Source organism: Eptesicus fuscus, chromosome 3 (genome assembly GCF_027574615.1).
Source record: "Eptesicus fuscus isolate TK198812 chromosome 3, DD_ASM_mEF_20220401, whole genome shotgun sequence".
In the NCBI taxonomy this organism is placed as follows: Eukaryota; Metazoa; Chordata; class Mammalia; order Chiroptera; family Vespertilionidae; genus Eptesicus; species Eptesicus fuscus.
This window is the reverse complement of record NC_072475.1, coordinates 9,360,930-9,388,098: the sequence shown is the minus strand read 5'-3', so window position 1 is coordinate 9,388,098 and position 27,169 is coordinate 9,360,930. Positions and strand designations below refer to the sequence as shown.

The 27,169-nt window shown below is 44.7% G+C and overlaps 1 protein-coding gene across 9 annotated transcripts in view; it reads right to left on the bottom strand.

The window, feature by feature from the left end:
- PCBP3 (poly(rC) binding protein 3) overlaps positions 1-27,169 on the bottom strand; it is a 217,207-nt gene that overhangs the window by 49,798 nt on the left and 140,240 nt on the right. For 8 of the 9 annotated variants that reach the window (XM_054713624.1, XM_008145647.3, XM_028151752.2 and 5 more), the window contains one exon: positions 18,480-18,606. In XM_054713624.1, coding sequence (XP_054569599.1) covers positions 18,480-18,489 — 10 coding nt within the window. In that variant the 5' untranslated portion in view covers positions 18,490-18,606. The remainder of the gene's footprint in view (positions 1-18,479; positions 18,607-27,169) is intronic. The other variant, XM_054713625.1, reaches the window with a different exon arrangement.

The window sequence follows — 27,169 nt, the reverse complement described above, 5'->3', positions numbered from 1 at the left end:
CTGCAGTACCCCAAGAATTCCACTTCTACCAGTAACAGGTGGGGACACAGAGGGCACCCCATGGATACCATATGTATGTGCTTGTTTATGCACCAACATACAATGTCTCTATTACTGTAGTGTCAGAGTGCCTTAAAATTACTCCAACTTTATTCTTTTAAAAATTCACTTGCATTAACTAGTTCCTTTGAGTTTTCATTTAAATTTTAAAGTCACCTTGTTTATATCTATAATCACCCATGATGGGATTTTGATAGGAATTGCATTAAACTTATAGATATATTTGGGAAGCATTAGCATCTTTGCTGTGGTGAGTGGCCCAATCTATGAACACAGGATGTCTCTTATTTAAGTCTTATTGGATTTCTCTAATTAGTGTTTTGTAGTTTTTAATATATAAATTCTGTGCATATTTTTTAGATGTATAGCAAGTACGTAACTTTGGAATTCATGCAAATGGTGGTGTGTTTTTAATTCTGCTGATTGTTCCTTGATTGCATATAGATTATTATTAATCTTTGAATGTTGACCTCTCATTCTTAAACAAGTGAACTTGCTTATTAGTTCTAGAAGGTTTTTGTAGCTTTAATGGGATTTTCAATGTAGGTAATCATGTCATCTGCAAATATAGACAGGCTTATTTCCTCTTTCCAAATCTGTATGCCTTTTATTTCCTTTTCTTGTCACATTGAACTGTCAAACTTACAGCACACTGTTCAATAGGAGTGGTGGGAGCAGAAACCCTTGTTTTGTTAATGATTTTAGGAGGAAAACATTATTCTTTCACCATTAACTATGATGTTAGTTAGTTGTACCTTACTCCATTTTGACTAGAACCTCATTTGATCTTTTATAATAGTTAAATTGGCAAAATCTGTCTTTAATCAATACTACTTAGTGAAATAGTACTTAGTGATAAGACAAATTTTCCAATCATTCTTTTTAAAAATATTTAAATCAACAGAATTCTAGTAAAATAAATATTATTATAATAAGATGTATAGATATAACAACAGGAGGAGCAATAAATGGTACACATGTCCCAGGAGCTGCTATATAAGGAAACCCCCTGTGCTAAGGCAGGAGGGACAGGGCCATCTCTGTTTAGATATGAGAAAGAGAGGGGCTCTGAACCAGCTAGTTCATTGCTCCCGACCACCAGACAGGTAAACTCTATTTTCATGCTAGTCAAATATAAAAACCAATGAAGATTACTGTTTCAGACTTGAAAGAAGGAGTCTGATGATTGAAAGTGGCATGTAACTTCCAAGTTGTAAGGTTTTTTCAGGGCGGGGGGCAGTAAATAGATTTGGATATTAAAATAGAAGTAGTGTACAGCTATCTGTGATTTATAACAGCATCACACTCATGACAAATGCACTAGCCTGTCCTCTCCAACATGAGATTTCTTGTTCAGAGAAGGGAGCAGAAGTCCTGCCAGCAAACCACCACCCAAGGACTGCATGGCTGCAGCGAGTGCAAGTCGGCTTTGTCCAAGGCTGTACCCAGGCCTCAGCTGTCGGGAGGAGATGGTTGTGATCAGAACCTCAGGGGACAAGCACACACTTGATTTGTTATGTTTAATAGCTCAGTGCTCCATCAGGCTGCATAAGCCAGTACAGCAGAAACCGACAGAACTTATTAGCTGCTTTCTGCTCCTAGAGAGACTCACAATGCAGATTGTGTCCTTGGGGCCATGGAGGGGAGGGGAGTTCTGTCCTGTAATGCTCTTGCCAGTCACGGTTAGCATTGGAAAGATGGTCAGGGTTTACACAACCTGACTTCAGTGAGCATTCTGCACAGCCTGCTGGCTTGTCACTCGAGTTCAACAAATGTGATGGGGTTGGGAGCCAGTGGCCTGCCCCTCTTTCCTCCCTGCTCAGGGGTCCTGGCATGCTGGCCTCGTGTTGGCAGCAGTGTGGAGCTTTTCTCTTTCCAGCAAAGTGTGGGCTTCCTCCAGTCCTAGCTCTGAGGAAGTGCCCAGGGTCTAGGGTGTGATCCACCCTAGAATGTCTCTAAGGTGAATAACAGGTCTGCTGTGGAGACAAGGCAGGCCTCCTTGAGCCATAGGTCTTGGTCCTAGCTCTGCCATGTCTGTCTGCTTCTGCAATGATGAGCTTGTGTGACTAGCACCTTCACACAGCAGGCATTCAGTCAGTCTGCACACACTCTATCTTCCTACAGACCCTCTGGCCAGAATGGGAGGCCAACCATGGCAGGGACATTCAATTGAACACACAGTTCTTACTCGGAGCCTGGCACTGGGGACAGGACAAAGGAACACAGCCTTCACTCTCAAGCGGCTCTCAGTTTAGTAGAAAATTCAGACTGCAGCCTGGGACAGCTGGCAATTCCAAAATTTGAAAATCCACCATCCCTACTTCAGCCCTCAAACATGTGTTCTAGATAGGTTGGGGGTTCAAAAGTCCCTCTTCTGGAGGGAAGGAAAGGAAAGCTGCTTATGGCGTCAGCATTAAGAAACTAAAGGGGAAAGGCTGGGGAATGGTCCCCATGCTTACACTGCACTGCACAGCCCTCCCTCGTGCCAATGCCCTGGAAAAAAGACATTGCCCAGACCAGTGGTCGGCAAACCGCAGCTCGCGAGCCGCATGCGGCTCCTGGGCCACGGTTTGCCGCTCTGTTGACTAATGAGTTTGCCGACCACTGGCCCAGACCATTGCTGGCAGACATCTGAGACCACAGGGTGAAGCTAGGCATGAGTGAGTGCCAGTAAGAGAGTCAGAGAGAATGGCAGACATGCGGGGCCTGCCCGACTTGGCATTCTGCAGGCCCCAGTTAATGAGCTTTCTGATGTCCTATGACTGGGCCCAATGTAGCCCGATGGACACTGACGGTGAGAATAGCAGCAGGGACAGAACAATGCTGAATGAGTCCATGGCAGTACAAGGCCGGGACCTGACCTGATGACGAAGGTGTCTGTCTGGGTATCCACATAGATGTCACCATGGGTCAGATATGCAGCACAGCAGAGAAGAGGGCTGCCCAGGGACAGATGCCCCAAACCCGCCTCCTGTAAGCTCCCATGTGGGGACCTACAACTCCACTGTGGGTCTGTGCTTCCTAAATTTCAGGGCCCCTGCAGGCCCTCTCCAGGTGAATGCCCCCATGACACAGAGACAAGCCAGCACAGACAGGTATAGATGCCAAGACTGGGTACATAAGATCCAGAAAAATCTATAATTATAAGAAGGGATGAGTTTAATAGGATGATTAGCATTATGCATCTCTATACCAGCAAAGCTAAAAAACATTTTTTTAAAATTTCAATTTACAAGAACCTAAAGAAAATCAGAGTTGGATAATTCTAAGAAAAGATGTGTAAAACCTGTATGTAGAAATCTATAAAACACTATTAGGAGAAATTAAAGAAAAATTGAGAATTAAAGAAAGGCATCATGTTCATGGACTTGAACACTCAGTAATTTCAGATATTAAATCTCCCTAAATTGATCTGCAGATTGACTCCAACAGACAAGCTGGTTTTAAAATGCATGTGAAAAATTCATCAGGTCAAATGTAGCCAAGACATTCCTGAGAGAAAGAACCAAGTGAGACCTATTTACCAGAAAGCGAAGGCAGTTCAGTCCGTGTGACGGGCACAGGAACAGACAACTAATCGATGGACCACAACAGGAAGTCAGAGACAGGCACTCACAGTGCAAGGAGGCAGAAGACAGATTTTCCAACAGTGGCACTGGCTGGCAGGGTCGGCAGGTACAGAATGAAACCCTGCCCTGTTGATTCTACTCCCAAATAAATTCCAAGTGGACTGTGGCTTGACATGAGGAGACAACATAGGATACTAGCTATATGAAGTGGGGACAAGGACAGATCACTTAGACATAATAAGCTCAATGGTTCCAAAAAGACTGATATAATGGACCACATTACAATTAAGGTCTGTTTATCTACAGACACCATTAGGAGAGAGAAAAGGGGCCCACAGAGTGGGCGAAAATATTTGCACTTCACTTAATCACTCAGGGATGCTATCCAGAAAATACTTACTGACTGCCTGTAGAGAAGTGGGCAAGGCCTTGACCACACACATCCCAAAAGATTGATAAATACGTCAGAAGGCATCGAAGATAATAAGTGATGAAGGAAATGCAGGTTACAGTCACAGGCTAGACACTAAGACGACTGACACTCAACACAACATGACACAGACCCCTACCCAAAGCCCTGGGGAGCACAGCCTGTGCTAGAGGCTCAGCCACTAGCAGCTTACACATTCATACTGGCCACATCCCTGAGTTGGCCACAGGCCTGTACTATGACCCAGCACTTCCAGCTTCTGAGCAGAAATTTCTAACTAATATTCTGGTCAAACACTACCAGAATCAGCATGTATAAAGAATGATAATACACAAGACCGAAAGGAGGTTTATTCTTGAAATGCATGAGTGATTAATATCAGGATTTTGTCCATGTCATTAATAAATTAAAGGAGAAATTCAACAACCATACAAATAACAATAAACAACACCTAATGCTGATACTGTGTTTACTGTCTGCCAGGTACACTCCTCGTTGCAGCTCTGCAAGGAAGGCACGTCCCCACTTCACCCCACACAGAGGGCCAGGGGTCACAGCTGAGAAGTGGGGGACCAGGACTCAGTCCAGAGACAGGCTCCATATCCCTGCACTGAACACCCATGTGCTGCTTCTCAACAGCAGCTGGAAAGCACTTAATAAAACTCCACAGCCACCAAAAATAAAATAAAATAGGGAAAGAAAAAATGTCTTAAGGTAAAGATCGTTTATCTCCCAAAAAAGCAAAGCACTGATTTTGAATCTGTGTCCTTGTGACCTTTTTTTTTTTTTTTTACTGGAGAGGGGATGAGGCATAGAGCTTTTATTACAACAAAGGGACAGAGATAGTAATTTATACCAAGAGAAATGTGGAAATCAGGAAGAATTTTAGGTAAACATAACAAAAGAAAGGGTGCTGCACTATAGCACAAAAAGCAAAGGAGGCTAAGATTTAGTTAAGCACATGAGATTTTTAAGAAAAATAAAGCCCAGCCAGTTATAAAGGAAAAGGCTAGGGCAGGGCTGCTCTGGTCCACGTGGACCCTGTACAGAGGCAGACCTTGAAACTGAGTCCACTCCCCCCACATCCATGTAGGATGCAAGCAATGATTCCTGTTAAGAAGATGTTACCAGGTGCTCACACAGCTGTGCTCCTGTAGGAACAATGCTCTTCATTACCCTCTGGCACTGATTCGTCCACTGATTAATGTGGTGCCCCCAAAAGACACCTCAACCCCTCCCTCTGGGGCATCTTGAGTGAGCCCCACGTGCAGCACTGCTGGGGCCTGGGGCCAGCAGTTGTATGGAACTGTCCTTTCTCAACCAGACACAGGGCTCTGAGCAGTGGAGTGAGCCAGCGTTCATACCCAAGGAGGGGTCACAAGGAAGTCCCTGGGGTCACCATCTAGGCCACAGGGGTGGTCAGGGCAGCAGCGCCCCATCATTATGTCTGGTCAGGGTCAGGGACTCCATGCACATCCTCAGCACTGGCCCAGAGAGCAGGGGTGTGGCAGGGTCACCTCTGCAGTGGAGGGTCTTCTCACCTGAGAGGACTCTGAGTGCAGGGGACAGAGGCCTGGCCTGGTCACTGGCACCTGTCCTCCCAGGAGTGGGCCAGTGTACCTCAGGTGTCACTGGGGTTCTCCTTATTGAGAAGGCCAGCTTCTCTTTCCTAAAAGGGCACAGGGTCATTTCAGCCTCCAGAGTAAGGGCAGTGGGCATAGAGATGTGGTTTCACTACTCACAGAACAGCCAACTGTATGTTATGCAGACTAGACACAAGGGCCAGAGGCAGCGAGTGGCTTGCCCATGCTCACTGAGAGGGTGGGCTGTGGGCAGACAGTGGGTTGTGGGATGGGGACACACCAGCAGCCCTAGGCAGCCTGGCCCAGGCCCTGGCCTCACTTCTTACCCTACCATGTGCAGCAGAAGGGCCTGGTACCTAGTGGCTTAGCCTGTGACCACAGGGCTCAGGAGCTTCCAGCCAGACCACACTGTTCCCAGCCCAGATCAGTCCTTGTGCAACTGCCCGAGGCATAGGCAGCAAGTCTGTAGGTCACTTATGTCTTTGTGGGGTCGGGTGGGGCAGGAGGGGACAATATCATTCGTTCCATTTCACTAGCCCAAGATCCTGGCTGCCTGCTGCTGGGTCTCCTGGATGAGTGAGCTCATGTTCTTACAAGATTCATGCAGAGTCACAAACAGAATCACAGATACTCTTAGCCATGTTGGAGAAGTAACCTAACATGGGTTCATGAATTTAGCAGGTCATTTCTTTCAATGTTGTGGTGTGTGTGTGTGTGTGTGTGTGTGTGTGTGTGTGTGTGTGTATTTAGTTGTTTGTTAATCTTCACTCGAGGATATCTTCTCCATTGATACTTAGAGAGAGTGGAAGGGAGGGGTAGAGAGAGAGAGAAACATCAATGTGAGAGAGACAGATCGATTGGTTGCCTCCTGCTTCAACCAGGCCATGGATCGAGCCTGCAACTGAGGTACATGGCCTTGACCAGAATCGAACCTGCGACCTTTCAGTCCTCAGGCCAACACTCTAACCACTGAGCAAACCAGCTAGGTTGGTGTTATAATATTTTAATAATAATATAATTACAATACTAACAAATGGCATCGGCTAAAAATAAAACATATTTAAAAATGTGCTAAAGCAGCTAAACCATTAAGAATCTTCCCAAATGAAGGAAAGGAAAATTGAGGGAGGGGGGCGGGGGAGTATAGAAATAAAGACAAAAAATGTGAGTAAAACTCTAAAGGGAATAAAAATGAGGGTGATACAAGAAAAATAAGTGATTCAATAGTTAAAAATAGACAAGATTTTAAAAGGTTAAGAAGGTAGAGACAGCATCAGCGAACTAAAAATTAAAAATAAATTCGGGGGGGGGAGGGGGAAGCAAGACAACTTAGATAAGAAACTATAAGGACCAAAAGAAAATTAATAATAATAATAACGTTTAAAATATGGCTAAAGGCTACAAAAAATCAGATTTAAAAACTAAGAATACCATGAGTTGGAAATTGAGCCTGGAGCCCCTGGTTTGAAAGTGACTTTGATAAACAGTGAGAGCACAAGTGCTGGGCCCTGCCTGCAGATGGAGTTGGGCCACAAAGATCCGGCGTTCAGACACAGGAGGCAGCGGCTTAGAGTCAGTTTCCAGAAACACACACATATACTCACACCTGTGTTCTGGCTGGGAAAACACCCCCCTCTAAAGTCCCTACCCTATGTGCCCTACTGGGTGTGAGCTGCCCTGCCCACTGAGGATGGGGCACTGACACTGTCCTGAGAGGGAAGCTGAGAGCAGGAGGAGGAGCAGCCAGGGGACGTGGAGGGAGCAGTGGCGGGCCCATTCCCCTGTGCCCTGCACTGTGCTAAGGGGTTAGAACTCGTAGTGAGGTCCCACTCTTTGGGAAGCCCACCCTGTGGGGAGCCAACTGAGGTCCCATGGGAGGGGGCCCTGAACACAGTCTGAGACTCCTGGCTGTCTCCTCCCTCTGCTAGACTCTCTCGGAGAGGAAGGGAGAACTGAAGATGACCCCTGGAAACCTGAGGGGTCCTGGCGGCTTCCAGGGGTGGGGGCAGCCTCAGCAGAGATTGGGGGGGTGCGCAGCAAGGCCACCACTTTCTCACAGTAGTGACTACACTGACTATGGCTCCTGCGTGGGGGGCAGGGGTGTCTGGTATTCCTGCCGAGATTTAATCCCCTGACTTTAATCTGCTGATGGTCCCTTAATCTGAAAACTGTCTAGCAGCCAGCACATTTCATTTACTTGTAATGGGTTTGGTTGTTTTTATTTGTGTGTGTTGGAGGACGATACAGTGTGTGGATGGCTGAGCTCAGTATTGCCAATGGCCAAGACAGAAAGGCAGAGTTATACACCCATGCAGAGATGCTGTACTGGGGAAGCCAACAGGACAACCAGACAGGGGTCCACATTCTCGGATATGGTCCTACTACAAAAAAAGGGCTTTGCAACAGCAGGACCTGCAATTTATCAAAAGACAGGTTTCCACTGACCTGCCCACAGCCATCCCCAGCAACCCGCCACCAGTCTGGCAGGCAGCAGTCCAGGCTCCAGTGATGACACGCCGCCCTGGGCTTCCTCCCTGGCTTAGCCACTATGTCCCAACTTGCCTCCCTGGTTCCTCAACACCACGGGCCAGGGTCTTTGCCAACTGGGGCTGCATGTGGGGGATAAGGATGGGGATGGAGATTGTGGTTATTCTCGGGAAAGCCCAGCCAGGGGATGGGCTCTTTGTGCTTCTGGAACTCAGGCCAGATGGCTGAACTGGAGACAGGCGGAATATAGACCAAGACAGGTGCTACAGACGAAGCCAGGTGACAGGCCAGCGTTCCTGCCATGCTTCCTCCCTCTGCGCCTTGGCCTAGTGTAGGGAACTCTGGAACCCAGGGTGTTACCTGCTGTCCATTCCCAGATGCCACTCCAGGGTTCTTTGAAAATTTCAAGCTTAGAAAAGTAAAAAATATGTATTTCCCAGTCACTCAAACCAGTGGCTTTTAAAAGATTTGATTGTAACAGCAGCAGAATCCTTTCTAAAAGCAGTAAAAAGCACAAAATAAAAATGCAAAATAAATGTGGCAGAATTTCTCTGGTTGGTCAGTGAGCAGCCCCCTTGCAGCTGGGGAGACAAGACTCCAGAGGCTCTGAAAAACATGCAGACGGAGGGACAGAGCCACTGTGAATCCTTCTCCACTCCAGTCACTGTCACTGGAACCTTTTCTTACCATTTCCAGACAGACAACACCTTCTTGTTTTGCATAAATATCACAGTATGTGTGTTCTGTGACAAGACTTTAAAATGCAGGTCTAATTTACATGCATAAATATGCACAAATCTTAGGTGTGCAGGTTGATTTTCACACGGGCACTTATCGTGTGATCAGTTCATGACACAAAACATTCTAGACCCAGAGAGAAGTGCCTGTGGCCTGTCCTGCAGCCCAGCCAGCCCCATGCAGCGCGGCTTGCTGCTGTCACCACAGTTCCTTCTGCTGTCGATTCACTCCTGAGATCCGCCTGTGCTGTGCAGCAGAGTCAGCCTCTCTAGTACTACTGACTGCCCTGCTGACTGGGGCTCCATGGTGGAAGTGGGGCCACAGGATGACCCTTATCCTGTCAATTGACAGTGGCTGAGGAGCAAGGTCTGCGTGGGGATGTGGCCCTGCTGGGGCTGCAGGATGGGGCAGCCTCAAAAGTCTCTACGGGACATAGTGCCCACACGTCCTGATGGGAGCACAGCGGGTCCCCTTTCTCCCTTATAAGCATCATGGATACACATGTGTGGTGAGGCAGATTCCTAAGTTATGTGGAAGGCCTGTGCCCTGAGTCGCTATTGTCTGGCTGCCGGGTCTCCTTGCTCTAGGCTCAAATGGTGCCATCCAGAGCATGACACCCCAGGATGCTGTATTCAGGATGTGTGCTTTGCTGGTGCTCTTCCCTGAAAAAAACTGTTTTAAAAACTCGACACACAAAATAAGCCAGTCGGAGTAAGATAAATATCACATGATCTCACTCATTTGTGGAATCTAATGAACAACATAAACTGATGAACAAAAATAGAGTCAGAGGAAAAAAAATTTTAGAATATAATAGAAATAATCCTGTTATTTGCAGATTTTTAATATTTCCACAACCTGTGTGATATTATACTATGTTAGCACAGTTTTGGTAATATTATTATATTTAAAATCTTGAAATGTTAATGTTTATTGCATGTAACATTATTATATTTAAAGTCATTTTTCTTGAAATATTAATGCTTATACATGTAAAAAAATAAAAATAAAAAATCAATGGAAAAAATATCCTCGAGGGAGGATTAACAAAAAAATAAAATAAAAATATACTTAAAATTTTAAATCAGTAATACTTTTACATGTTTTAAAAAAATCAAAGTGTTATACAAATGCATACTCTGAGAAGTCTCAATCTCTGTGTTCTTAACACTTGTATATATTTCATCCCAAAATAATTTTTTTAAATAGTTCCTTAAAAAAATCCCACAAAACACACAGAAAACACACGTTTTCTGTGAATCCTTGAGCTCATCACTTTGTCTCACATACATTGGTGTTTGGTGAGAGGTAAGGTTCTAAATTGGGTGTTTGTTTTTAATAGATATCTAACTGATCCCACACCACTCACTGAATAATTTGCCCATTCCTACTGATTTAAATACACACCAGCCCGGCCGCGGTAACTCAGAGTTTGAGCATCGACCGATGAACCAGAAGGTCACAGTTTTAATTCCTAGTGAGGGCATATGCCTGGGTTGTGGGCTCGACCCTCAGTAGGGGGCATGCAGGAGGCAGCTAATCAATGATTCTCATCATTGATGTTCCTATCTCTTTCCCCCTCTCCTTTCCTCTTTGAAATCAATAAAAATATATTTTTTACAATCTCTTAAATACACACCAAATTTATGAAAGCAAAACAGAACAGACCAAAACAAAGCCCACCTCCCTATTAGAAACAGTTTCCCACTCATCCAGGACTCCTGTCTGATGGCTCCATGTTTCACCTGGTAGGCTGTTTTTACACAGGTTTCTCTTTTCTCTTTTAGATTCTGTTGGATTGTTTTCAACAATGGCAGCACCCCCGCCCCTTCCCCCCCCCCCGCCCCCCACACACCTTAGTATAGGGGTTTCAAGCTCAGGAGACAGAGCCCAGAGCTTGGCAGAGGGTGTGAACATCTGGCTTCTAAGCTGGCTGCCCTGTCGCTCTAGAGCGCAGCCCTTGCTCCCAGCCATGCTCCTAATGATGTCCAGATATGACAGTGGCTCCTGTAGTCCCCTTGCTATCCAGCAGACAGCCTGTGGCCATCCCCTTCCCAGGTGAGGGTGCCATGAGGTATGGGCTCCCGCCTGAGCCCCAGTAAGCAGAACCACAGTCTCTCCACAGTCTCATCTCTTCTGGTTTTCTGTGAGACTCCTGCTTAGCAATGGGGCAGATGGACACTGCTTAGCAATGGGGTCTTGCTGTGTGGCACAGACTTAGATGGACCAGGCCCTGCCAGATCTCAGCACCATAGGACTGACCTGTACACCAGATCACACGCAATGGAAAACCCAAGAGACCATGTCACACTTCCCCTGGCTCATATCTGACCAAAAGGACCATTACTCAAGAACACGGTTGCTCTGCCTCACTGCAGACACAGGTCACATGCCCGCTACACCAGGAGTGCCACGTGACCATAGCCTACACTTTCACTCCTGTGTGGTTGACCTATTGGCTCTCACACTTATATGGATATCAGCAACACCTAGAAGATTTGGTAAGTGGACCATACCACCCCTCCCCCCCACCCCCCGCCAGAGTTTCTGACTCAGGCTGTCTGGGGAAGGGAGTAGCTGAGAATCCGCCTCTCCAGAAGTTCTCAGGTGATGGTGGTTGTCCAGGACCCTCAGAGAACCACTGCCCTGCACTATACATAAAATAATGCAGCCAACATTCAGAAAGAAGGAAGCCCAGTGTTCCGGCGGGCACACCAGCTGTGCCAAAAGACAGCCCCCCATGACCATGCTAGCCTGCTGGTCCTTAGTCCCTGACCTCTGAGGATCCTATCTTGGCCAGAATAAAGACGTGTCTTCAAGAGTTCTAGTTCTGCGGTGCTCAAGACACCAAACCTTCCTGAGGCTTCTTCACAGGGTGACAATCTGCTTTATGGTGGGTGGGTTTCTGCTTCTCATGCAGAGCTGGGGGTCTTAAATGAGACCACTGACATTCAAAGCGCTGAAGGTTAGAGGGCACCTGCAGAAGGCCAGCCAGGCCCAACTCCATCAATGCCCTTTCAGTTCCCAAATGAGTCAAGGTCAAAATTAATGAGCATGCTGTTAAGAGACCAGCCCCGTGTTTTCCCCTCCCAACTGAGTGTGAAAGAAAAGGACATGCCCGCTGGAGACAGGTGGGGACAGAGACTAGCTGTGAGGACCAATGCTCCCACTCCTCATGCTTTATGAGAAATGGAAAGGGGTCATAGCCAATTGCTTCTCCATTGTTGTATTTATGTTACTTTTGGAAAAACAATTGTCTATTCTGCCATAAGAAAGGAAAATCAACATCCCATAACACTCACCAGGCCCCAGACAGCAGTTCTCATTTTCCCCTGAAGGCAATAATTTGGGGGTATAACTTTGTAATTTTATTAACATAAAAGCATACATGTTTGTCACACCAGAGTGTCTCAGTCTTCTTCCACATGAGATGACTGAGTGGTCACATTATCTTAGACAATGGGGACACATGTCAGGTGCAGCAGGAAAAGGAGACTGGTAAAAACTGCATCAAAATATGGGGAACCTTCCCCAGGCATGAAAATTTTGAAAAACACTGAAATTTTCTGTCCTATCGTAATAAAATAGAAGAAAGACTTCCCTTTCTTCAAGATTGGAAAATGGGCAAGAGAGAGCCCTTTAGAAACATTACATGAGATTGCTTCAAAGGCTGCAGTTGGAATGAAGTGGGCATCACCCAAAATGAATAGTATTTGCGCAAAGGCATTACTTTCAAGAAGAGAAAAGCCTCTTTTCTTTTTTTTTTTCCAATTTTTTTTATTAAGGTATTATATGTGTACATATCTTACCATTGCCCCCCCCACTCCCATATATGCCCTCACCCCCCAGAGTTTTGCGTCCATTGGTTATGCTTATATGCATAGAAAAGCCTCTTTTCTTACCGAGGGTGCAACTGCTCTTTTTTTACATTTAAAATGTAGAGGAATACATAATCTGAAGTGTTTACATTTACTTTTCTGAACTTGGCCATAGACCCATGTTTCCTGGAAAGTTAGTTAAAACTACAAATAAAATATTAAATATTTTATCTATGAAAGGTAAAAAACATTTTTCCCAATAAAAAATAAATTGAGTACCATTATGATTTTGACTCTGGGAAACTATTCCTGGAAGTATTTTTTCCCAGCAAATTCAAAGAGGAGATATAACTTGTTTCAGTATGGCACCAGCAATCAGTTCACTATACAGATATTGCAGATATTTTATTCTATTCATTATTTGCCAAAATATGTTTAAGGATCCTGAACTAATAAAATACCTTAGTTCATTTATAGGACAGGAAAAAAAACCCCAAAATTTTGTTCTTTATAAGCTAAAAAATTCAGGTTAGCTTTACAAATACTTTTAAACTATTATACGTTCCACATCTGCTTTATCACAAAGCAATCACATTCGCTGGCCTTCCCAGAGACAAAACAAGTACGTTATTTCTCAAGATAAGTATCGAACTCCAAAAGTGCATGTTGTCCATCCAGTAGTAATATAGAAGTATTATCCTTATTCTGATATGCAGATCTCACTGTGTGTTCATACTACTGGAAGCCAACAGCTCACCTGTTTCCTTGAGAGATTGACATTCCCAAACAAAGGCGCTCACCACACTAAGAGCACAGAGCCCCAATCCACAGGGATGGCCGATGTTTCTGAGCATGAGAATCATATTCCCACACCTACCCCAGTATCACTGGCAACAAACATCTGTAAAATTACCTATGCATTTTTCTACATAATAATACTTTATCATTAGAGTGCTAATAGTTGACCCTGATCCTTAAAAAGGAACCAGATTATTGAAATAAAGGACCCCATGTGAATACTATCATCTGAACGTCTAGAACTATCTATAAGTATGACACCCTGTCCATTTTCCCATCCCTAAGCAAAGGACTGTGTTGCTGCAGCAGGACCTCCCAACACTTCCTGATGACCTGTACCCACCCCACTTCTCGCCCTGGACACCGTGGGCTCTGTGTGGAGTGAGCCTTGGCCAGGCCCTAGCAACCCCTTACCTCCGAACACAGCGGCTATGAGGTCAGGCAGGGCTGGGTGGATGTCGCTATCAGACAGATGGTCACTCTCCCCGTTTAGAGAAAGAGAAAATTAGAGTGGTGTTTTGTTCTAAATCAAAGGAGGCTACAAATCCCATTGGCCTCAGGTTGGAAACCTCGTGACATGGGACCAGGCACATGTGACCTACTTTTTGCCCAACTCCCCTCCTTCTGTTGGAGGGGTGCGCCTGGCACGGATGCTGTCATTTCAATGACTCCTTCCCCCAAACAGCAGCCACTGCACAAATGCCTGCAGGAGCTAAGCCCTTGGAAAGGAAGGGGTGGGTGGGGGGACCTCATGGACCAATATTAATCAAAATGCAACTCTAAGACTTGAGCTGTCATTGCCGCTGTCAGCTGTCTGCCGTGAACGGGCCTCACATGAAGCGGGTCCTACCTACGAATAGCGGGCATGGCCCTGGAACTGCAGGGTCACCAGGATGAGGGGCCTGAAACAGCACCAACAGTGAATTTTCGCCTCTACCATTTTTTGTTCATTGTGATCTAGAGCTTCCAGGTCCAGTCCTAAAAGCAAGCCGCACACAGAAGCTCAGCAATTGATGAGCCCTGTGCGTCCTTCAGAGCCACCCAGAAGTGAAAGCTCTGATCTGGGCAGTGTAGGATGGAAAGGTGGACCAGGACCTCAGGAGAGAACATAGAGAATGCACACTAGTCCACCCATCAGGACAGGTACTTCTGCACCAAGCAGGAGAAGGTTGCCCTCTAGCTCCATCTTTTACTGATACTGAGTTATTACCTATATCTTATTACCTCACACAAAATCAGGCACAAATAAATGACAAAACACGTATCAGGTAGTGGTAAAAACATGGATGCAGAGTGTACTTGCTGGATGTGAGGACAGGTGTGCATTTGGCCAAGGGGCACTGAGCTGGCCACTGTGCACACCTACAAACTATGTGGTGGTTTTCTCACACCAGCAAAAGCACACAGAGAGAAGTGGATGGCGTATGCAGGTATCACTGACCAAGGTCAGCCTTTCTGTTCCTTAGAAGAAAAAAACTTAACACAAGTATTCAATACAATATACATATGGTATATTATAGAACTGTACACCTGAAACCTATATAAATTTATTAACCAATGTCACCCCAATAAATTTGATAAAATTATAAAAGTAAATAAATAAATGAATAACACAAGTACTGGATGCTCATTACAGAAAACAATATGAAAAAATAGCCTATAAATACCCAGAAAGACCACCAGGGATAGTGACATATTTGTGAAGTCTACCTATTCAGACTTTTTTCCAGTAGGTGTGTGTTACTATATTTTTAACAAAAATAGGACCAAACCACCCATGATTGTCCTGTTTTTCTCATTTACCACTATATACAAAATATTTTCCTATGTCAATATGTTTAAATCTAAATAATAGTGATCAAATTCCCATGGCATTCTATTTTATACATAAGATTTTATGCACTTTTATGCATAAGAACATAACCAATCTACTATGTTTTTGTATCCAGGTTTTTGAATTGTTACATTAAACAATGTTTTAATAATAATCTTTGGGTGTACCTCTTCATGTCCTTCTCTTATTTCCTTGGAATACATGTTTATAGTTATAATTTCTGGGTTAAAGGATACATGTGTTTGAAGCTCTCCCACACAGTGACAAACTGGCTCAGCCAGCGCATTCTCTGTGCCCCACCTCTCACCCTGGGGCAGTCTCTGTCATCGGTGCCCAACTGAGCCAAGTCCTGGGGACATCAACATTAAGCATTCAAGCAGAGGAGGAAAATGCTAATAGTGAACATTAAGACAGCCTTGTAGTTTGTCTGGCACTGTGGCTCACTCTTCCCAGTAGCTCTCCACATAGGATCTGCTCTTATTCCTCCAGAAACAGCAGCACAGTCACTCACGCCTTGCTTAGGGTCGTAATGCCCAGGACATCAAGGGCCCACACTCTTGCCCACCGGGTGTCTGATAGCATCCAGTGTTACTGAGAGACTGTGAGGGAGGACTGGACACCGACTTTTGGGTCTGGCAGGGGCAGATCTGTGAATCTTGACAAGGCAGGTCTGGTTCAAGATGAACAAGTGGTGACAGCAAGGCCAGTTGTCAAAGGGACAGAGATGGGTGGTTACTGCAAGTGGGCGTGCCACCAAAGGGCATGCCCATGTGTTCATATGTGGTAGAAGCAGAGAGGGGGAGTAAGGCAGGAGCCAAACCCTTGAAAAGGTGAGAGGAAAGGAAGCAGTGTGCAAAAGGGACATGAAGGACCAAGGTCACCACCTGAAGAGAAAGCTGAGGGTGCAGGGACCACAAAGGAGATGAGAAGGTGTGGCCCAGAGGTTGAGAAAAAATGGGGGATGGTGGCATCCTGGACTGTGGGTGCTCCAAGCCTATCTTCCACATGTGTCCTAGAACTCTGGTCAGTCCCAGCTCTGGTTTACATAACCATCCTCATTCCTGACCACAGCCTGGGACATGCCAGTCATGTGAAAGGAGCCATTTCCTCTGGCTCCTCTTCAAACCCAGAACGGACTTGTAGTCTGCTGTGACCAGTCACTGACATGCAGCTGACACAGACACCTGGAAGCTGAAATGGTTTTAACCTTCCTCCATGGAAAGAGGAACAAAGCAAAGATCAAAACAGCATAGGACACAGGCTTACAGAATTGGGTCAAGCACCACGGGATTAAAAATGCTGAGCTGCAATTCAAAAAAACACACCAAAACCAGACAGACAGCATCTGGGCAGGGTGGGTGAGGAAGCTGGTGCTAAGAGGAATGGCAAACCTTCAGAGAGTTTACAAGAGTGTCCGTATTAAGTCTTGTGACTTCTTAAGATGCACATGTTTCTCAGACAAGCACCTGGGAAATACGTATCTCAGAACTTAAGGAATGTTTGTGTTGGGAATCTGAATTAATACAAGAAACAGCTTGAAACAGACTCCCCATGGCCACCACTATTATGGCTATAGGTGAATAAAGCATCCTTGAGTATTCATAAGGCTTTGGCAGAGCTTCATAATGTAAAACTCATGGGGAATAATCTAGAACTGGGCTGGAGAGTACTGAGGCATGTGAGCTGCAGAAAAAACCTCTGAGGGCTTGATTTACAGGTAGAAACTAAGGCCAAAGAAAGTCAGTCCTGCAGGCTCAGAACCTTGAGGTCCATCAGAGAGAATGTGGACCTCAGGAAGTTGGAGCAAGCAGCACACAGAACACACACTTCTGCACACATGTGAACACATTCCTATACCCGAACACACATGCACATAAACTTCTGCTATCATGCACTCATGCTTCTATAGATGTGCTCTATAGAAGTGTACACACCCTTTTGCACACTGGCACACATGCTCACATTCTCCTACACACATGCATACACATTCTTATACCCATACACACATGTTCTTCCATCTGTATACACACACACATACTCTCCTGCTCACTCACAGGGAACCAGTTAAGAAGCTGATAACAGATCCAGCTCTTCAGATTCCCCACCCAGCATTCTTTACAAAATCTACACTAATAAAATATAAATATGCAAATTGACCTCTGAAACACAGAGGTTAATTTGCATATGCAGGCGCAGAGTGGCCGGGTGTGGCGGGACGCCTGCTATGAGGGGGAGGGCAGGGGGCGGAGGGAGCTACAGGAGTGGTGCTCCAGCTGGAGCGGAGAAGACTGAAGGCTCCAGCTGGAGCAAAGACAGAAGGCGGCGGCCAGAGTGAAGGCCTGGGCCCCAGGTACCGGAGGAAAACCGGTGCCTGGGGAAGGAAGGCCTATTGCACAAATCTTTGTGCAACCGGTCTCTAGTAGTAAGATGAAGATCTACAGGGTAAAAACAGGGAACACTAAGGGGAAATTAGTTCAAAGGATTCCCATGCTTCTCATAAATTCAAAGGAAAGAGCCATGGAAAAATATTTCTGCCTCAGCATTGACCTGCTCCTGTAAACGCAGACCAGTTTCTTCAAACGCCAAGTCAATGCAACACGTGACCTGGCAAGAGGTTCCCACATAATCATTGCATCCACTGCCTTTCTTTTTTCTGTCTTCTTTTTTGTTGTTGTTGTTTTGTTAATCCTCACCTGAGGATATTTTTTTCCATTGATTTTTAGAGAGAGTGGTAGGGAGAGAGGAAGGAGGAGAGAGAAGGAGGGAGAGAGAGAAAGAGAGAGAGAGATGTGAAAGAGACACATCAATTGGTTGCCTCCCACACATGCCCTGAACAGGCCAGGGATTGAAACTGCAATTCAGGAATGTGCACTTGACCGGGGATTGAGCCCACAATCCTTCAGTGTACAGGTCTATGCTCTAACCACAGAGCAATATCAGCCAGAGCTAAACTGTCTTTCTTTGTTAAACATTCCCTTTCATGGTCTGTCTCTCTCCCTGGCACTATTCCCCAGTTGACACCCTGTCATGAACTAAAGAGACTGAAATGCAGATTGGACCACATGGAACAAACTTCCTTTTTAAAGATGAATCTGGCTTTGTTACATACATTCTTGGTAAACAAACAAGTGAGCAAACAAAAGATACTTTACAGCAACTCACCTTCCCCCATAAGCGGCTCTAAGAGTCAGAGCAGATCCATAGACACAAATGTTCAGACTTGTGGTAACTTAGAGCACCATAACTGGAACTGGTGATTTATGGAAGGCCTGGCTTTTGTCCCACCTACCTAAAACACAAAAACACAGGGCGTAAGAGCTCACAAATTTATGACCCTATCCATTAGCGTCAACAGAATGGCTTTTTTTTTTTTTTTTTTTCATTCAACAGAGTAGCAAATGTGTCTTACTAGTAAGCATTCAGGTACAAGGCAGGCGCAGGGTATGGAAACGCAGTGCCAATGAGGACTTACCCTGGAATACTGCCCTATTAAAACCCAAATGAGGAGCTCGAAACATGAGGAGGCTTCCATTTTATAAATGAGAAGTCCAAAAGAAATTTTTCTGTAAAACTGTGAAGACTTTTGAGAATGTAAATAAAACAATTAACTTTCTACTTATAATATTTAATATATTTATATGTATTTTAAAATAACATTTATGAAATTATATATAAACTTAAATACATAGCTGATATTCCATTTTCATGGCTAGTATAATAATTTAATTAAAACTCTCCCATTTCAGCATTCAATTTTGTCCAAATAGAGCCACTTTCTCCTCCATCTGATGTTTTTCCAGATTGTATCATTTTTGCCTTGGTCTATCTAAGTTTCTTTACTTTTACATTTTGAATCATGTTTGTAGCTGGAACTGGAAATTTAATCCTCAGTCACAAGTATCTATTTTCATATTATACTCTTTGCTGTATTTTTCAATCTATTCCATATGTGTATATTTATGATAACTACAAATTATTGTTCTAGACATCGTAAAAAGGCTTGTTTATAACAGTGTCCCAACATTTGAAATTGTGAGGTCATAGCACCAAAAATAATTAGAAACTATGTTAAACTGCTTTGCCTTTCTCTGAGTCAATCACGTAACCACTTTAGGCAATAAATAACAGCAATGTCTGAGTATGTCTCAAGCTAAAATTTCTCATCTATATAATATGTTGAGGTTCAAAATGGAATAAATGAGAAAACCCACATGTAAAGAAATTCCATCCTATATAATAAAAGCCTAATATGCAAATTGTTCCCTTGACCAGGAGTTCGACTGCTCCCTATGACATGCGCTGACCACCAGGGGGTGGGGCAGAACATGGTGGGTGTCAGCAATGTGGTGCTGGCAGCGGGCGGCAGCAGAGGTGCTGCCAGCCCAATGGGCCCTGATGAAAGCAGGACCGTGGTGGGATAGTGGAGTAGGTGAGCAGGTAGTGCCAGGCCAAGGCAGGTGTGAGCGGGGTCCTGATCACCCCACCAATTGCCCTGCAGATGGCAACCAGCAGCAGCAGCGGAGAGTGGGGCTGCCACCCAGCTCCCAGGTGCTAAAGGAGCCGGGTCGGGGCCCAATGACTCAGGTGGAGGGGGTCGCAGGGAGGTCCAGGGGCCCAGGTGTTGCCCAGGGCCCAGAGGTCAGCTGGGACCTGCCCTTCCACGCCAGATGCTTGCACTTCGATTGCCAGCTATGCCTAGGGACCGCACCCATGCATGAATTTTGTGCACCGGGCCTCTAGTATAACATAACATTGAGTAAAACCTCCCTTTCATATGGGCACACAGCATTTCACTTGGGAAGACAGTCATACACAGTGCAATCAAATGTTCAAAAAGTTACTGATTGACCTTGAGAGCTTGTTTGGAGGTTCTAGCAGGGGAGCGCAGCTACTTGTATACCCTTGACCGAAGACCGGTCCTCTCCTCTGGGGGGAAGGTCGTCCTCTTCGACCGAGCGCGCAGCTTCGGGAGGGACACACATGGATCGGTGAGGGAGGAGGGGGACACCCGCCTAGCCAGCCAGATCAGCCGAATCAACCCTGGCAATCAATGGGGTGATCTAGTATAACATAACATTGAGTAAAACCTCCCTTTCATATGGGCACACAGCATTTCACTTGGGAAGACAGTCATACACAGTGCAATCAAATGTTCAAAAAGTTACTGATTGAGGATCAGAGAAGCCTTGCTTGTTTATTTAGGCCTAAGGTCAATAAGTGAGAATTCATCAGAAAACAATGGAAGAATTTTTAACATGGGGCTAAGACAATTCAATGGGGAAAGATCAGTCTTTGTAACATATGGTGTTGGGAAAACTGGGTATCCACATGCAAAAGAATGAACTTAGACCTTTACCTTACACCATATACAAAAATTAACTCAAAATGGAAGAGGAATTTAAAAAAGGAGAAAATAACAAGTGTCAGCAAGGATATGGAGCACCTGGAATTCTCATACATTGCAGGTGCAAATATAATATGGTATAGTCACTTTGGAAAACAGTCTGGCAGTATCACAAAAAATAAACAGAGTTACCATACGACCTAGCAATTCTATTCCTAAGTGTATAACCACGAGAACTGAAGATATGTGCACACAAAAACGTGTACATGAATGTTCACAGCAGCATTATTCATAATAGCCAAAAAGTGGAAAAACCCAAATGTCCACCAATTAATGAATAAACAAATAAAATGTGGCATATCCATACAATGAAATATTATTTAGCAACAAAAAAAGAAATGAAGGACTGATAGATCAACATGGATGAACCTTGAAAACATTATGCTGAGGGAAAGAAGCAAGAGAAAAACTGTCTCATCCCATTTACATGAAATGTGCGGAGCAGGTGATCCAGAGACAAAAAGTGGACTAGTGGTTCCCAAGGTTGAGGAAAGAGGGAAATGGGAGTAACTAATAATGAGCATGAAGTTTCTTTTTGGGTGATGAACATGTTCTGTAATTAGATAGTGGCGATAGGTGCCCAACTTTGTAAATATTTAGAAACTACTAAAATGTACACTTTAAAAGTGTGAATTTTATGGTATGTGGAAAATACTCAACTAAAAAAACCTAAAGGTAATAAATACTTAAAAGATTAAAAAAAAAAAAGCAATGGAAGAAACCTCTCACTAAAAGTGGAAAAATTAGCATGTATTTATCTCCACCTTTCAGAAACGGCACTAAGACGACACAAGATAAAAAGGCACAAACTCACAAGCACTAAGAAGTCAGGAGAACTGAAAACAACCACAAGCTCTGTCAACACAACCCTGGAATCTGGACAGTGGATGAATAAGTGGTGATTAATATGACCAAGCAAAGAGCGATGAACCTAAGCTTGTAAGGAAGATGCCACTAGGAAACCATGGTTTACATCATGGATTCTAGAAGGCTGGCACGTGGCACACCCAAGGTAAGACGTGGAGGTTAGGGAATAAAAACAGAAATCATAATTTACATTTTCTGGAAGGAAGCTTCAGGCCCCCAGAAATCCTAATCACAGGTGAGTACTCTTCATTTCCCATGGACAACTGGAGGTTTCCCTCTGAAGAGGATGGCTCACTCAAGGTGTGACAACTAGCAATTCTTAAGATAGGGAAATGCTGAGATTAAAACCAGGGTGCCATATGAAAGAAAACAGACCAACAATGAGATCTCTTGCCCCCTTCTCTCAAGAGGATCTCAAAATGCTAGCAGACAAGGATTATTCCCTCAATAAGTTACATACAATAGAAACAGTATACATAGCAATCTCTGATACCAATGCAATCAAACCAGAAATGAATGTACTTTAACCAAAGGACAATTAACATCATTTTAGAAACATCTAAAGCAGAGGTGGGGAACATCTGGCCTATGGTGGTATAAGGCCCGTGAAATCATTTGGTCTGGCCCTGCCAAGTCATTAGGAGTAAGTTAATTAAACGTTTGACTAAATATAGCAGGCTATTTTTTAAGCTGATAATTTTGTATGGCCTGAGAATGATATTATAAATATTCAAATGGCCCCTGGCGGAGAAAAGGTTCCCCACCCCGATCTAAAGGAAACTAGTTTACTAAATATAAATAGCCCTATGTCACTAAATCAGTAAGGAACACCCCAAGATCAGAAATCTGGACAGTAATGTGACAAACAGACACATTCATGCAATGACACACTTCTTCCAACATCACCAACACGTGCCAGGGAGCCAGGGCCCCCAGCACCCTGTGGAGTTAGATATAAATAATGATGAAATCTCAGAGGCTCTGCTGTTTGCTTTCAAAACACAATTGGGCCCTGGCCGGTGTAACTCAATTGATTGAGCATCATCCCAGGCACTTAGAGGTTGCCGGTTCAATTCCTGGTCAAGGCACATGCCCAGGTTGCAGGCTTGATCCTCTCAGTATGGGGCTTGCAGGTGGCAGTGGACTGATCAATGTTTCTCTCTCATCCTTTCTGTTTCTCTCTCTTCCTCTCCCTTCCTCTCTCTCTCAAATCAATAAAAACATATTTTAGAAAAGAATTGGGAGGCTGGATCTGCTCTGTGACCTCCTGCTAGCCATTAACTGTTAACACACACACACACACACACACACACAATTGATATTAGGAAGAAAGACAGGTTGAATGAGGGACACAACTCCTTTCCTCACCTCTATGGCCTTCCCTCACTGCACGACCCACTTAGGAACAGCAGAAGCCATGGTTTTTAATGTCTTGCTGAACAAGCCGCCACAACAAATCAGCTTCAAAGGACTAGTCCCCAAGGGCATCACATCCGCTCCTGGACACAGTCCAGACAAAAGCAGTCCATTAAGCTGAAAACTCCACACATGCTGGCAGACACACACTCACATGTGTGCACACAACACAGGGCATGCATAGCTCACATGGTTATTTGTGCTCCAATACAGGGTGTGGGTCCACCAGGAGTTTGAAACATCAGATAATCACAAGGCCCAGTGCTATCCTACATGCTCCCACTGGCCTTCCCCTGTGTCTTCATCTTGCCAGGAGAGGGTGAATGAGGGGAGGGCAGCTGAGAATGGTGTGGAGAGAGGGGCCATGTTGGGTGAGGTATTTTAGGCCATTTTAAGAATGAGAGCAGGTGGAATCTGCAGAAAACCAGGATCTGAAAGGGTTTTGAGAAAAAAGGAGGCATGATAAATCATGATATTTTATCATGAGCAACCTGGCTGCTGGTGTGGAAAACAGGCTGAAAGTAGAGAGGCAGGAGAAGAAGCCAGGAGAGAATTTAGGAAATTAAGCAATAATCCAGTAAAGAGATATCACTGTATGTGCACGAGGAAGTATGCAGTGGCTGTGAGGGCCCACGGCTGGGAAATCAGTCTGATTAGTGACACCCAAGCCAATCCAGCAAAGGGCCTATCCAGCGGGAAATGCCAACATACCACTCTGTTACAGTTCACACAGTCTAGTGACAAAGTAATAAAGAAGCAGAATACATGAAAACACACAAACATGATAATGTGTGTGGGTACAATGCCACACCTGCTGTTTAGAGGTTACACCATCTCCCCCAGCTGTCAGAGAACAACAACAAAAAAAGGGCCATGTTCTGAGTCACTGCATGATTCAACAAATGTTGAAGATAGGAAATCAACAGACAAGGCTTTCTACCCACTTGGCAATTAAATTAGAGATCATTAGCAAAAGATAACTTTGTAATCCCCCTAGACAGAACATCTTTTCCATGCTTCTCAATAAGAAATGAATGAGACAACATCATAATGAAATCAGAAAATAATGAGACCACAACAATAATAAAATTACTATATGCCCAAATCTCAGGCAAACAGCTAAGATAGAGCTCACAGGAAAAGTTACAGCTTTAAAAGCATATATTATTAATAAAGAAAGGCAAATATTAGTAAGTAAAAGACCCATTTTAAGAAGTTAGAAAAATAACAAAATATCCACAGAAAGTAAAAAGAAGGTATTAATAAAGAATAGATCAGAAAGGAAACAAGAGGCAATTGAGAAAAATGAACAAATATAAAATTTATTTCTTCAATAAAGATCCAAAAATACACAACCTGCTGATGACATTGATCAGGAAAAACAATCCAGAAGGTACAGATGATATCAGGAATTTAAAGGAAGACAAGGGCTCCTGTTTCTGGACAAGATGAAAGAGATATATTTCTCCTTATTCTTCCTGCTGAGTCTCACTAGAACTTGAAGGAAGGCCTGGAGAGTGGATGGTATAGCTTCCCCACAGCCAGGAGGGCAACCACTCTCAAAACTTTTGATCTCAAGACCCCTTTACTCTCTTAAAAAATTACTGAGGATACCGATGTGATTTTATTTGTGTGGATTCTATCCATCACTATTTGCCTTATTAGATGAAAACTGAGGAACTTTATATATTTTATATAATAATTTTAAAATAATAATAAACCTAATACAAGTTAACAAAAGTAACATTTTATGAGCAATGTTTTCCAAAATTTAGTGAGAAGTGTGACATTGTTTTCTATTTTTGTAAATCTCTTAAGTCTGACCTAATAGAAGACAGCAAGTTCCCATATCTGCTTCAAACCTACGGAGAAACCGAAGCCAAGAGAGGTGCCTATTGTGCTGGGGCTGCTCCACAGAGGCAAGACCACGAAATAATGCTTCTAGGTGGATACACTGAGTCCATGACACAGCTATGGATGATAGAGGAGAAGTACAGGTGGAAGGCGAGCATGAGGAAGTGGGAGGTCAATCCTGGACATGGTAAGTGAGAGGCTGGTCCTTTTCCTGGGCACGAGCAGGAGCTGGGCACTCAGGCTAGAGCTCAGAGTGAGGTTTGGAGATGGAACCAGAGTTGTTGCGCCTAGATGAAACAGAGTGTTTGGCCCCAAGCAGAGTCTAGTACCAGGCCCCAGGGCAATGTGGACGGAAAGGAGAAGAGGAGGTAACACAGCTAGGACCCACCATGCATGAAGTCCACATGTTGTCTGAGGGCGGATTCTGCTTCGAATAGTATCAGACACACAAAGTTCACCTGTAAGGGACAACCTGCCAGCTCTGGACATGAGGATTGTTTGTCAGGAAAGAAGTAAATGGAATAGGATAAGTGGGGGATTTTTTGTTCCCCCTTAGAGCACACTCCAGACACATGGCGGTGTGGCGACACATGGCAGAGACGGACACTCACTCCAGCCTATCGGCTAGCTGTCCCCACATGGTTTTCCCTCAGCTGTGTTGCCCCATCCTGAGCAGCGTCTTCTCCAAAGAGACTCAAAGGACATTGGTCAAAAGGGACAGTACTTTCAATCTGAGTATTGCTAGAAGCCTGGGTCTCCCCATCACAACAAAGCCAGAACTGTGAGGATGCAAGAATCTGACCACTAGGTGGCAACAAAGCTCTGTGGTTTAATGGCAGTCCTTCAAAGGAGCACTTGAAGACACACAGAATGTGTCCCCCACGAGGTTTGGTCTCTCACCCAGGGGCCTGCAGACTGCAGCCTTTCCCGTCCTATCTACCTTCTTTATTCAGGACTTTCCATTTTTTATTGTCCATATACACTGGTCCCATTTCCCAGCTGCCAACTTCAAGGACAACTGTCCACTGCTGGGCTCCAACATAGCTGCTGGGAACTGCTTGAATCCAGGCTGCTCCCCCCGCCCTCCAGGAGCTTCCCATCCTCACACCATGCATGGTCCTCACACTATGCTTGGTCTGCATATTACACACCACGCTTCCCAGTGAAGCAAGCACACCTCTGGCACACCTGCTCCCAGTCACTGCCACCCTTTGGGTGTCAGCCTTATTGCCATATGGCGGCACTCACCTTCATTCCCCCTCACAGCCATTAGTCCCCTGAGCGCTCCCCACAAGCCTGCCCCAGAAGGCACAGCACTACATGGAAATGTTCTCCATGACTTCCAGGCACACCTGAAAGTGTGTGCAAAAAAACATTTCTTCAAGGTGGCACCGTGTTTTCAAATTCTGAGCCACAGAATCTTTTTTCTAAAAGCAGATTTCTGCAAATGTTCAATACATGCATCAGTTTGCATGTACGGCCCTGAGAGAAGCCCAAATGGGACCCAGAGGCCACCTCACGGCTCCACCACACCTACAGATGTCCCTGCACTTCCCAGAATGTTCTGTAAAGCACTGGAATAGGAGGAAGCGAGGACTTGACACCTCAGACCAGGGTCAGAGTCCCAGCACCTCCACCAATTGAGGCCCAGGAGCAGTACTGTCTTATCTGGAAAATGGGCGCACTTCCACCCATCAACGGTCTGCAGTGAGGACCCAATGAGGTAATGGATGAGCACATGCTGTGAACACAGAGCCCAGCAGAGCATCCATACTCACCATATCATGTTAAAATAAAATACTCTACATAAATTCAACCTGGAAAGAAAACATACTTTAATTACTATGGAAAATGCTTATTGTCAGTCTTTCTTACTCCCATTAATAACATTCAAGTAAACTGCTCTTATTACAATGCTCTTGTGAAAATGGTTTCTCCAGAGATGCCAACAAAACACAATGGGCCCAGCCACTACCCGGGGCCATCCACAGGGTTGGGAATACCCACTGACACTTAGTCACCAGATCTTGGTGAACACATAAGAAGGACACATGGCAGGGGCCTTGTTTATCTATTTTACAGGTCAAATGCTCACCATTTCAGTGGACTGGAATGCCAGGATTGGACCACAAGGGAAAAAGATGTTACGGGACCCAGGTCTAGAGAGGTACAAAAGCAAGGCTGCATGGTACACTTCCACAGACCCTATTGGACCACCAGATACCCAACACACTGCAGATGACAAACTCCCCTTGGGCATCTTTCCCTCCAAGCATGGGCTCTCATCTTAGACTTGTCAGGCTCACAGAGC